This window comes from Mytilus californianus, unplaced genomic scaffold (assembly GCF_021869535.1).
Source record: "Mytilus californianus isolate M0D057914Y unplaced genomic scaffold, xbMytCali1.0.p SCAF_13, whole genome shotgun sequence".
Classification (NCBI taxonomy): Eukaryota; Metazoa; Mollusca; class Bivalvia; order Mytilida; family Mytilidae; genus Mytilus; species Mytilus californianus.
Window position 1 is genome coordinate 21,842,936 of NW_026262615.1, and position 14,016 is coordinate 21,856,951.

The 14,016-nt window shown below is 34.7% G+C and overlaps 1 protein-coding gene across 1 annotated transcript in view; it reads right to left on the minus strand.

Moving 5' to 3' along the window:
- Positions 1 to 4,562: 4,562 nt before the first annotated feature.
- Positions 4,563 to 14,016, minus strand: part of LOC127723898 (sodium-dependent organic anion transporter-like) — a 106,261-nt gene continuing 96,807 nt past the window's right edge. Inside the window, exons 2-5 of the mRNA XM_052230614.1 lie at positions 8,599 to 9,011; positions 5,822 to 5,828; positions 5,472 to 5,666; positions 4,563 to 4,892 (exon numbers count right to left, since the gene is read on the minus strand). Of these exons, the coding sequence (XP_052086574.1) occupies positions 4,752 to 4,892; positions 5,472 to 5,666; positions 5,822 to 5,828; positions 8,599 to 9,011 (756 nt within the window). The 3' untranslated portion in view covers positions 4,563 to 4,751. The remainder of the gene's footprint in view (positions 4,893 to 5,471; positions 5,667 to 5,821; positions 5,829 to 8,598; positions 9,012 to 14,016) is intronic.

Consider the following 14,016-nt stretch of genomic DNA (forward strand, 5'->3'; position numbering starts at 1 on the left):
TTCTTAAAATTCATTAACCACTGCAGAGAGCTATGGTCAGTTCTGACAACAAACGTTCTTCCATATAGAAAATGCCTAAAATGCTTAACAAAATGAACTACGGCGAGTAACTCTTTTCGAGTTAAGCAATATTTACGCTCGGTCTTCGAAAGTGTACGGCTACCATAAGCAATAACCGTTTCTTTTCCGTCTATTTCCTGGGACAGGACTGCTCCAATTGCAGACTGACTTGCGTCCGTATCGAGTATAAAAGGTCTCGAAAAATCTGGATGTGACAGTATTGGCGCCTCGAGGAGCTTGGATTTCAACGTCTGAAACGCATCTTGACACTCCTCTGTCCACAGGTATTCGCGACCCTTTTCTGTTAATTTGTGCAGACATTTTGCAATGCCTGCAAAATTTTCAATGTATCTTCTATAATATCCGCACAGGCCGAGAAAAGAGCGCAACTCGCTTACATCTTTCGGTTCTGACCATTGTTTAATAACCTCCACCTTTTGTGGATCCGTTGCCACACCATCCTCACTTATTACATGTCCAAGGAAGGACACTGATTTTGCGAACAACGAACACTTTTTGGGTTTTAACTTTAACCCGGCGTCAATCAATCTATAAAAAACTTGTCGCAAATTAGTTAACATCTCTTCAAAATTTCTGCCGACTACAATTATGTCATCCAAATACACCAAGCAAATGTTCCACTGTAGTCCAGCCATAACTCTTTCCATTAACCGCTCAAATGTTGCCGGAGCACAGGCGAGCCCAAACGGCATTTTACGAAATTGGAAAAGTCCACGCTGTGTCGCGAACGCAGTTTTAGGGCGGTCTCTCTCTTCTACCTCTACCTGCCAATAACCTGAGCAAAGGTCTAAAGTTGAGAACCACTTGTTACCAGCTAGCTGCTCCAATGAATCGTCTATTCGAGGTAACGGATACGCGTCTTTTACCGTAAGGTCATTGAGTCGACGATAATCGACACAGAAGCGAGTCGGCCCGTACAATCCCTGATGACCATGGCCCTTCAGACGGCTCGATCACGCCTCGTTCTAACATATTGTCAATATGTTTGTCAATTTCGTCGCGCATGGCTACCGGTGTCCGCCGAGGTGGTTGTTTGACAGGATAATTTGTTCCGGTGTTGATGCGATGGCGTACAATACTAGTACATCCGAGATCGTTATCGGACAGCTCAAAAAGCGACTTGTATTGCTGCAAACAGTTAGTAACTTGATGTCTCTGCTTCTCAGTCAAATGGGAACTTGCTTCATTGACCAGCTTCTGCAGTTCATTGTCCAGTTTTGGATTTTTGTGTTCTTTGCTGGTGTTTCCAGTCATGGTGATGACATCTTCTACTGGACTTATTTCTCCAACAATGGTTCCGGCTCGTATAGTTGTAACATTGTTTGAAACATTTAGCAATCTAATTGGCACATGTTCTCGCGCTTCAACCAGGGTCTTTGCCAGTAATGCTTTGTCCCTTTTTACAAACTTCTCGCATGGCTCAATAATGCCCATCTGCAGTTTACTGGTTAACGTATCATAGTCATTAATCCTACCACGTGAAAAAGCCTCTGTTCCTGGTGGTATACTGATATCCTCTGCGGCTGAAATTCTGTAACAGCCTATTTTGCCAGAAAACGCCATAGAATATGTGTTACTTTTGCATTGAAGGGTTTCCTGTTGTAAATCTATTTTGCAGTTATTCTTTTTCATAAAATCTAAACCCAGTATCCCGTCAATAGATATGTCGGCAACCAAAGCTTCAACTATAAACTTGTCTTGTCCAATCTTTATACAGAACATTCCCTTACCAGCTATGCTCAGCTCTGTTCCATTTGCCGAAATAATGACTTGGGTAATTGGTTCAAGATCCGGTCGTTCCTTCTTCTGTATTCTGTAAAATTGTCTATTAAAAACTTGGTAGGCTGATTATGAACTGCGACGTCAATGTACGCACCAGCTTCCATGTTTGAAGCATCTGCTCCCACGTTAATTTTTCTTCTTTCCATCCGCAAACAAATCGAAAGTGAAAGTAAAACAATGTGTAAATAAATGAAGGGAATGAATGATATTTCTTTCTGTTGGACTTTACAAATGGATTATCAAATAAGCAAGAACCAGGTAAGTTTGCAAATTCATCACAATAGTAACAAATTGATCGTGCATGTGTTAACATATTCATAACGATACTTGTATTCATTTTCAGTTGCGGTATAAAATCAACATTAGGTCAGTGTCAGAAAATATCAACTTTTTTGTATTCGGCACGAAACAGTTAAAGGGCTTAGTAAACCTCGCACTTCTCAAGTTTCTAAGCCTTATACAAAAAGTTGATAATTTTCCGACATTGACCTTATATTGTACATCAACGATACTACGATACTAGGCTTATAAACTTGAAAGATGGATAAAGACGGTTTGCTAAACCTGGATGGTTGGACGCACTGCATTTGAAAATCTGATAAAGTTAAGTTAGAAACACAATTATTTATCTCCTTTTTCAAACATCGACTATCGAGAATGACACAAATAACCACAGACATTTGATTCAATATAAATAAAATTGAGAATGGAAATGGGGAATGTGTCAAAGAGACAACAACCCATAGAGCAGACAACAGCCGAAGGCCATCAATGGGTCTTAAAGTCTTTAAATAGAAACAAGCATCTATGAATCTGTAAAAGCTTCGAAAAAAAAAATCAATCAAAGATCTACAATTACATAGTAACACCACATTAAAGTAAAAAACATGAAAAATTCAAACACATTTTGAAAGATTATATTAAGCGTTCTCAAATTATATTATATCAAATCGACATTAAATGCCATTTAAAAAAATAAAGGACCATAAATCCTGAACGACAAAGGTGAAAATTGTCAATATCAATCTTGACTTTCATTTTGTTAGCATTAAAAAAATATCTTTATTACAAAAACCTTGGTTGGAGAGCTTTCAAGTTATTGCACGGAAAAGACATAAAGCGCCCCTTGCATATTAATCGGGGACCATAAAATTGAAAATCGTCTATATCGACATTTTACCTACATCTTGTCATAAGTAGCAACATATCATAATTTAAAAAGTATTGGTTGAACGGGTTTCTTTAGATTGTTATACTCATAAAAATAAGAAGATGTGGTATGATTGCCATTGAGATAACCCTCCACCAGAGACCAAATGACATAGAAGTTAATAACTATAAGTCACCGTACAGCCTTCAACAATGAGCAAAATCCATACTGGAAAATAAAAAGAAATACTGCGGGAAAGGCATTAAAAAATTGGTCTTTCTGTCGTTGAAGATGTAAAACAAAGAATCATGTTACAGTCCACTGTTATTTAAATCTTTGAATCCACTTTTTCATATATTTCACGATAGAAAAACATCACCGATCATTAAATATAACATGTTGGCGATGTTTCATGGAATTTGCCATCAAAAGGGTGACTGATCAACAGAAATTCATTCATCCGGCATTAAAAAAGCCATGCTAAAGTTGGTCAAATTTTCTCGACCATCTGCATGGTCAACCAACTTTTCAGAACCTGCCTTAAATTGTATTGTGTTTATATCTTTTGTCCTGAATATGCTAATTAAAGAACTTACTATTGAATTGTAGCGAGTAGCGAAATTGAAGTCAGTTCCGTAATCTAGCTCTTAGATTTTAATTTGTTAAGTAGAAAGTTTTCTTTTATTGATTACAAATTTTGATTTATTTCCTGAAATAAAGCATTTGCAAATTAACAATTGCACAAATTAATTTAATTTTGGATCACGACTTTCTTAGTTTGAAATGTCAAAGAATAGAAATCTATTATGGTTTCATAAAAAGGTCCAAATATAATGTAATGCAAGGTAGTAAAGACGAGCGTACGATGTAAACATCATGTTTGACTCCCGAACTGTAAAATGTAAAAAACAATAGTATTTTTAAAAATACGTGGTCTCTAAAGGCTTTTTTTATATATAGTTGGAGATTATGATATAATATAACTCACAAATGTTATAGAACCTCAAATCACTCATTGCCGATAAACGTATTTGAGGAATCATTACTGACAAGATTGTTAATGTGAAATAAGTGACATTTCAGAAACAGGGGATGAACACCACTGTATCTTGGAATGTCAAGAAATGTAAAACAAACAAGAATGTGTCCATAGTACACGGATGCCCCACGCGCACTATCATTGTCTATGTTCAGTGAACCGTGAAATTGGGGTAAAAACTCTAATTTGGCATTAAAATGAGAAAGATCATATCATAGGGAACATGTGTACTAAGTTTCAAGTTGATTGGACTTCAACTTCATCAAAAACTACCTTGACAAAAACTTTAACCTAAAGCGGGACAGACGGACGAACGGACGAACGAACGAACGGACGAATAGACCGAAAAACATAATGCCCTCTACCATCGTAGGTGGGGCATAAAAAAAGAAAATTCACCAAGAACAATATTTTAATGCAAGACTTGATGTCTTGTAGCTACAGACTAGAAGGAAAAAGTTGTATACATCCTCGTCCGTTGGTGTCTTGCGGATAATTGTCTCTTTGAAATCTTACCACATTTTATTTATATAAGCTATATTTTACACTACAAGATGTCGACATGAAATAGACAATGCACATTTAACACGAATCAGTGAGTTATTTCGCTAAATAAGCTTTCCATATAATAGAATAATTATGTTCCATAAAAATGAATGACTTTATAATGTCTTATATAAAATAAATTCTCGCGAGGGTTTATCCGACAGACAGTCCAAACAACGGAAGAATAATTGCTAGAAGAACCATTTTCCAATCTGAACTGAACAATCCAGGATACAGATAAATATTGATGGCAATTACTGTTACAATGAAAAGCATTCCAACCACTCCTCCGGCCTAAAAAGTAATAACAATAATAAAGAGTTATAAAGAGTTATAAAGAGCTACGACGGGTGCCACATGTGGATCAGGATATTCTTACCCTTCCAGAGCACCTGAGATCCCCCCGGATTTTGGTGGGGCTCGTTTTGCTCAGTCTTAGTTTTCTATGTTGTGTTTTGTATGCTGTTGTTTGTCTTTTGGTCTCAAGGCGTTGTCAATTTATTTCCGACTTGTGAGTTTGAATGTCCCTTTGGTATTTTTCGCCTCTCTTTGCTATGGCGTTGTCAGTTTATTTTCGACTTGTGAGTTTGAATGTCCCTTTGGTATCTTTCGCCTCTCTTTGCCATGGCGTTGTCAGTTTATTTCCGACTTGTGAGTTTGAATGTCCCTTTGGTATCTTTCGCCTCTCTTTCATAGTAACTGGCCTCTCAAGTTATCTTTATTTTACAATTTTTTAAACCTATCTGAATGGTACATTTTGTTGATAAATACTTGAAGGTATTGTTTGGTCACATGACCTTTCTATCGTGTTTCAGTAAGCATAACAACTAAATTAAGGATTCTTGTTTGGTGCACATTAAAATAAAAGAATACCTTTGTAATATATGACGCGACCTTTGGAAGCTTCTTCAAGATAACTATTCCAATAGCAACAGGAACAAGTATCGAAACCAAGGAGATGACTATGTTGACGTATGGCACAGTAAACGTAGATGAAATGAAACTACGGGAATACAGCCACAAGTTCAATGGCATCATTCCTATTGCAACTGTTGTGTCATGCAAACGCTGAAATTAGATGGAAATGACTGAATTATTCTTTTTGCATAATCATAATAATAATATTTATATATTTATACATTTAACATTTAATAATAAAAAAGGATACTAATAATAATACTTAACTGGTGTATGGAGAATACCCTTCACGTGTGGCTACTCACGATCATACTATCATTAGTTATAAGTTGTTGTACTTCAATAGATATAAGAAGATGTGGTATGAATGCCAATGAGACAACTCTCCATCCAAGTCAAAATTTATAAAAGTAAACCATTATAGGTCACAGTACGGTCTTCAACACGGAGCCTTGGCTCACACCGAACAGTAAGCTATAAAGGGCCCCAAAAATTACTAGTGTAAAACCATTCAAACGGGAAAACCAACGGTCTAATCTATAGAAAAAACGAGAAACGAGAAACACTTATGAACCACATCAACAAAGAACAAGTACTGAACATCAGATTCCTATTACAGTTTTATTTCAAATGAATATGAGACCTATGATACATCATGTGGAGTCGTATGCACGGAAGGCCCATTTTTGTATCATTGTCAACAAGTGGAAACTCGAACCTCATAAACATAGTTCCAAAACATTACTGCTTTTTGAAATTGCATATACTTCTCTAATATAAGCAGTTTTATTATCATAATAACTCCACTGAGCATTGCAAAAAAGAAACAACGCCGCTGTCCATATTGAGGAAAACATAAAGATATGAAGAAGACCATCTACTTTCGGTCGTATCATTAATCCAAAGTTTACTAGGATAAATGACATGTAAAGCGTAGAAAAATCAAAGGTTGTGATATTACTGCAAAATTGTTAAGATTGTGACTGAAAATTTTGGCGTAGTATTAAAAGAACTATTAAGAATCCGCATCTGATTTACACCGCTGGTTGAATATACATCATCACAATATTTCTGAAGGTCATCTTTTACTGTGGTTAAAATGGTGTAAACTTAAGAATGATGTTTAGTCGAAAATATTGACAACCCAGCTATATATCACTCTTAATAATGATTGTTGGTGAAATTTAGGTACACAGTATAAAATTGGCGATTTTTCATCGTCCTTTTTTATGTTAATTTCTAAAATCCCGACTTACGTGAATGATCTAGAGATATATTTGGATTCCAAATTATGCTGTGAATTCCATATTCTTTAGTGAGGCATTCTAAATATTGTTTTTTGCATACAAAAACAATATTGTTCGAGGTTTTGTCAGCTTAAACAACAACAATTTTGTCTGCTTGAACAACAACATTTTTGTCTGCTGGAACAACATTTTTTCTAAAAAGAAAGGATAAAGCATCCACATTCGTGGGCTTCTTGAAAGAGAAAAAACCCATAGGCTCATAGTACATCGTAGATTTTGAATGCCCTTCTAAATGAATGACCGCACAGATCCATTGAGATAAAGTGTCAGGTTTTGGTTCATCTGATTCGCGCTTCAATCATTTTCTACCATAGTCCTAAACTGCATCCACCAGTAACCTGAAGTTCTTGTTCCAATTGATGGGCCCCGGAAGTCCATATTTCAGGCCGTTTGCTAACAACTCTCTAAGTTGTTCATTGTTTAAGATCCCACGATGTCTGCAGTTATAATGCGACCAGCTGGACTATATTTGAAGGGGGACGATGAACAAGATCAATTGGGAGGATTGATTTAACATCCCTCAGAGTAAATGTCTCTAATACCCTCGTGTTGTGGAAAATGTTAGAAACAATAGGTTTGTTGAAGGTATATGAAATGATAGATGTAATTATACCTTTGAGGTAATCATGTATTGTTTTCTGTACAGATTTTTGGTGGAAAACTGTGCTTATATTGATGGCATCCAAACTCTTATTAGTAAAATCTACACAAAAAAAACCCCACGTTTTCCATCATGTTTGGAAGGAATTGTCACTGGTTTTAATAGCCTATGGTTAAAGATGTCCATAATTATTGCAACTAATCTGAACATAGGAGAATTATTAACAACAACGGGAGTGTTTTGGGCCTCTTGAAACAGTGAATTGAGCTTTGATAAAGGTGTGGAAAAGAGCTTAGTTTGAATATAGTGAATTCCCAAAGGTTTATGAACCGAGGATAACAAACTATCTATAGACACGGTGTGAACTGAAGGTTGTGTATATGTTCGATAACCGTGAATCCTATTGTGTCGACCAGAGATTTTGAATAATTTTAATTTGATGACATCTGTGATGATAGTCAAGTTACTTTGAAAAAAGGTATCAGTAATGGGTGTACTGCAAGTTTTAGTTTTTCCGATTACCTCCTGTGGACGTAAATGAGGGCGACAGTAGTTTATCGATGTTCAAATCTTGTAAATCAATTAGGGAGTCACAAATCAAAGTAACAAACAAAGACTGAGTAAATCGCATGAACTCTAATAGGAGCGAAACCTGTTGCGTCGACAAGATAACCGTCTCTTGTTATGCATGCATCACCCGTCATGCGGACACATAATTGGCAAAATTACAGATAAGACGACTTTACTGGTGTCCAGTGATCTGAGACTGCAAAAACATGTCACTAGTGAGTTGAGACACCGATACATCGTATCAGTCAACCAATTCGTGATGGTGACTGTAAACGAAATGTCTTTATTTGCATGAACAACACAACGTGTGCCACATTCGGAGCAGGAACTGACCTTCCGAGGCACCTGCGTTCACCCCCAGGCTTTTGGGGTAAGCGTTGCTCTATTTTTAGTTTTCTATGTTTGTAATTGTTGTTTTTTTCTTTTCGTCGTTTTTCTTTTTGGCCATCGTGTTGTCTTTTTTATGGAACGTGATTTTTAATTGTCCCTTGGTTTCGTCTCTTTTTTTTTTAAGAAACCCGAAGATTATCGAATTCATTATAATACTTTTGTTTTCTTTATACACTCAAATGATTTATTTTAATATAAATACATAAAACATTACCTCAAACACACATCTCCGGATGAATAGAAAGTAATCAAATTAGATAAACTTCCTCCAGGACAGGTTGCTAGAATAAGTAATCCCAGTGCATCATACTTATTCAATTGAAACGCATGCGCAAATCCAAATGCCGTTAACGGATATACTATAAATTGCAATACTATTCCAATAATGACAGGAACTGGTTTCTTTATCTGCTGCAGTAGTTTTGTAGGTTCTATGGTACAACCGAGCGACAGCAATATTACGGCTAAAAGGACGATCATTAGTATGTCTGATATCTTTTTAATGAACTTTTTAGTCGGATCGCCATCGTCTGCCGCCATTAGATCTGCTGTGACATTGTATGATCCACTATTTTGCGTCGATGCTATATTATCAAACATGTTCACCCAGCTTCCTGTTGTTTCCATCTACGAAAAAGTAATTTCAAATCAAACAGAAAAATTCCTGTCATTTATTCCTAGATGGGAAGAAAATATATACAGGAACACGTCACAATCTAAGAAAACATATTGATGATAGATGTGTTTAGATTTGATATGTGCTTGAGATGGAGGTATTCTAATCTAATAATAATCAATATATTTAGAGAGAGTTATTATGTGTTTTCAAAAAGTTTATACTTGCACTTTTTTTAATCGTAAATAATGTCGATAGTGTACTTTGGTCCTTGCGAGCCCATTTGATGAAAATACAATCTCCTTCATAAAAATTTGGATCTATAATTTAATAGTTATGAAACAACTATCTATTAATGCCAAGGGAAAAGATGTCAATAATAACATTTACCTGTGTATCCTACAACAATGAACAATGGGTCCAGAAAGGGTTAAATTGCCAAAGAATTGGAGAAATTCTATATATTTTCTTTTAAATGCAAGACGTGTAAATGCATGTTGCAAAAGTGTAAGACAGAATAAAAAAGAAAGAGATACGAATATCTGACAGAATATTGCCCTGTAAATATATGACAGACTTCATCAAAAAAGTTTCATAAAACTTGTTAGATTTTCATATTCGATGGGCCTAAACTTACATAGATGTAAGCATTTATAGGTCACCAAACGGTCTTAAACAATGAGCAAAACAAAAACCGTATACCGTATACCGTATAAAACAACCACAAAATACAGAAGGGAAATATATACATCGCTGGACTTCTCCCATTCGAGATGAAAACCCATGCTTGACAGTGCGGATTGTATGAAAACAGTCATTGGCGGTCTGCATGCCGGTGCCGTTAACTATGATCCGCTTGTTAAGAATATCACGCTCTTTGCACGCCAAATTACATTTAAATCAACTCTTCGGGAAATCCCAAAGTGACCTGTTACAAGGCAAACTTCTTCAGCTATCTAATATCAAGGAATTGTATATTTTAAAGGAATGGAAACGCGGCTCGAGATCAATCGGGATACCCGTAGAGCTATAATCCATGTCTGACTTGGTCAGAAGTATGATGAATAATATAAAGAATCATGACGGTGGTCCATTTTCTGTCATATAGATCGGTCTTTTAAATTCACGGGGTCATCTTGCTTGAGAAGGTATAAAGGAGAGAGAAACCCAAAATCAAAAATAAACTTCCATTCCGTGAATAGTTAAGGCCTTAGGTATCATTTTAATGCCTCATCGAACATACGTTTGTAATATTTTATTATGAAAATTCGTATTAAAATAGACCTCAGTTTTGAAACTTGAGTGAGTTTCATCCGGATTACAAAACAAAAAATACAGTGTTTTTCTAAAAGCTCGGCAACTACGACGTGCAAAACAAAATAGTTGATATCATTATGAAGCTGAAACCTTATTCTAGCATTTTGCCATTTATTTAAGTTTCTGGTAACATTTCTGAATTTTCTACGATTTTTCGAAATTTCAGTTTTGAATTTCATTATTCTGTCAAAACACGTCTTTCAATCTGGGATTGTAATACGATTTCTTGTAAATATACATCTTATCGCTAATCCCGGCTGACCCGAGAATCTCGCTTGATCTTTTGACGTCATACAACAATCACTTTTCCATTGTGGCGTCAGATATTTTGTATTGTGACGTCAAAAGTTTACGGGAACCTGTGTGATGTTCAGTAATGGCGGACAAATAGCGATAAGGTGTATTGGAAATAGTCCAGGCAATCTATGAAAAACGTTAAACTAATTGCAACAGAATATATTATTGCTTTTATGTTATCATATGGCTACCTTATACAACATATAAAAAGTCTTTGAATATATAAAAATTGTCTAAAGGGGTCAATTTGGGGGGTGTAATTTGTGGATTTTGACTTGCAGATTTTGTCACAAAAAGATCGCCATACACACAAAGGGAGACAACTACAACAACAAGACATTTTGTCAGTATACGCATTATCTTTGATTTATTCTGTAAAAATATTTATACAATGTGAACGAAGACTTCAATTGATGGTAAGTATCCATAATAAGTCTATATATCCTTCATTATGCAAGTTACAACAACCGTTAAAGCACAAGTCATTAAACGTGAATTCCAGATTGACGTCACTACGCGTGTTTTTCACATGCTATTTTCGGCACTATTTAAGGAAGTAATCAAAACTTTTTAATATAAAATACACATATCTACAGAAATAATTGTATGTTTTTTTTTTATATTAGACCCATTTATACGTTATATTTTTAAAAAAAGTAACATTTCATCAAACGTCCTTGTCAAAAATAAAAAAAACTATGGAACGCCGTTCGCGACAAAAAACTAAAATTTTTAAAATGTATACGGATTAGAAAAGTAGAATAAATCTTATATACTGCAACATAAAATAAGAACCACTAGAAAAAAATAAATACATTATTCTAATCCTAATGTAACAAATTAATACAAAAACGCAAAAATAACAATTGTTACATGTATGATAATGATTACTTCCATAATAGCTAGATCTATATAATAAAAATAAAAATAGCAAATAGAAAATTACCAAATTATTTTCTTTTGCAGATTGTATGGATGTATTGAATGAAATAAGGAAAATTAATGCAATATCATTTATGCCATAATGAGATCTATTCCAGCGGTGATATATTAGTTTTTAAGGTAAATAATAACAAAACATAGAGTATCATGTACATTGCACAAATGTAAGAGTTAAAGAGTTAATACACTCATATAAAAATATCAAATAACAGTCTCGGCAATTAAAAGATAATCTCCTAGCCTTGGGCTGTGATTCACTGCCAGGTTAAACCATGTTAAACCAAAGACTCTTGAATTTGATGCCTTTCCGATAAGCATGATATATTTGAAAAGCAAAAGATAGGGGTCTTGGGATCAGAATTATACGACTCATGGGATATCAAGAAGACAAAGACAAATTTGGGTGAAGCTATCTGTCGGTTGTTGTCGTTTATACATGCATTTAGTGGGTGCGACACAACACCACGAGTGTTTGGGTTAGGAAAAGGAGCAATATTGAAAAACGTTAAATCATCTGCTTACTTACAAGATCAAGCACAGCTTTTCCTGAAAAAAATCAAGCAAAGCTGAGGTTGTCATAGCTGGAGAAGAAGTTTTAGTTGATCTGTACGGCGGTGTTCAGTCAGTAGAAGGCTTAGATTTACTTCGATACAGGAAATTTGCGTCAAAGGTTGTTGGAGGGAACATTTTTGTTCAAGTACACTCTCTGCCGCCAACATCTGATACAGCTAAACTACATAGCATTAGAACATTCTATCAAACACAAATTTGGATTGGAGAGGGACATGATTTAGATCCTAACCAATGGGGTTGGTATACATCAGAGAATAAACTGATGCCTGTTAAATGTATATTACTACCGGCACCAGAAAAACTGATGAAAGTAATACGATGTAACTGTAAACAGAACTGTGATTCAAGAAGATGTTCGTGCCGAAAACATGAAATTGACTGTTCTGCTAGTTGTGGCGAGTGTCATGGCATAAATTGTTTAAATTCGAGCATAGTAACACAAAGTGATTTGGACGAAATTTAGAATTTATATTGTTGTGAATAGTGAAAAACGGCAACATTAATATGATTGAAAAAAAACAAAAAAGTGTTATATGAATAGGTTGAAGGACTATTCATGTCACTTTTTGTATGAACAATAGTATGGACATTGTTTCATGAATGTGTAGCTGATATTGTTTTCCTCTTCAACTTCTTTCCAATATATCTATACATTTAGAATAACTGAAACTGTATAATTGCTTGAGTTTTTTTTTTTGCAAATTGAAGTTTAAGTACTCAATTCACATTTTTCATAATTTTTGGATGGAAATCTTATTTTTGACATGTATTATATTTTTTGGTCATGAATTTATTATTCAAAAACCCTTAATTGGCATTAAAATGCATTGAAGTGCACAAAACATTTAAGAGGCAGGCAATTCAACTTACAGTATTATTTTTATTGACTAATGCGTAATTTCAGCCATTTATTTGTAAGTTATCCATGATTTTCTATAAAAACCTGTATTTTACCCCAAAAATATTGTATTTCAGAACATCAGATTTTGCAAGACTTTTAATATGTGATAGAGGCCATATCAACCTTTAAAATGAGACCAAATTTCTTTCTGTTGCAATTTGTTTAAGGTTAGGTTTTTTTATGGCTGATTTACTGGGTTAAAAGTAGAAAGAATAAAGTGAGAAAATGAGATATCATTTTAAAGAAGAAATATTTTCCTACAGTTTGGTATAAATTACGAATGCTAAATGATATTGGTACAATGTTAATGATTTTATTTCGAAACATGTTGAAAATTTTAAGTAGTGCGTCAATAAATACACCAACACGCCGAATTCTGGTAAGGGTTAAATAACTACTTAAAATAGATGTGACATTGACATACAATTTATAAGCTTAGCCTTTTTCTATCACATAGTGTTGGTTTTATAAAAATGGTGATAAAAACAAATTTGCTATGATTTTTCAAAATTCCATGTTTATAGTTCACATTGACGCCATTTTGTTCAGTAAAGTACCACACCGACGAAGTCGGAAATTACAGGCAAGAAATGTATATAAGACTTCCGATTGGGATTCACTGTGCCGTTTTATACACGATTTTAATCATTTATTTTTTTGTCAAATACAATTTTTATACCTAATCGTTGTTTGGTATTGCAGTTTGCCATTATTAAGCTTTGCAGCAAATTACCACAAGCTTAAAAGCAAAACAGTTCCTTCCTTTTGTTCTAGAAGAGCAGTAGTCTAGAGGTCGCAAAATATTCCTTCGGTGTTAAAATAAATAATATGCGAATGTCGGAAAGTTTTAACTGTTTTTAATTAAAAAATGTATTGCACCATGGCATAATTTAGCATTTATTAACAGGTGAGCACGGCGTGATTTCTTTTTGACACCTTAAATCAAGGACAGCCTATAGTTATTATACATTGTTCCTGTTTAAATA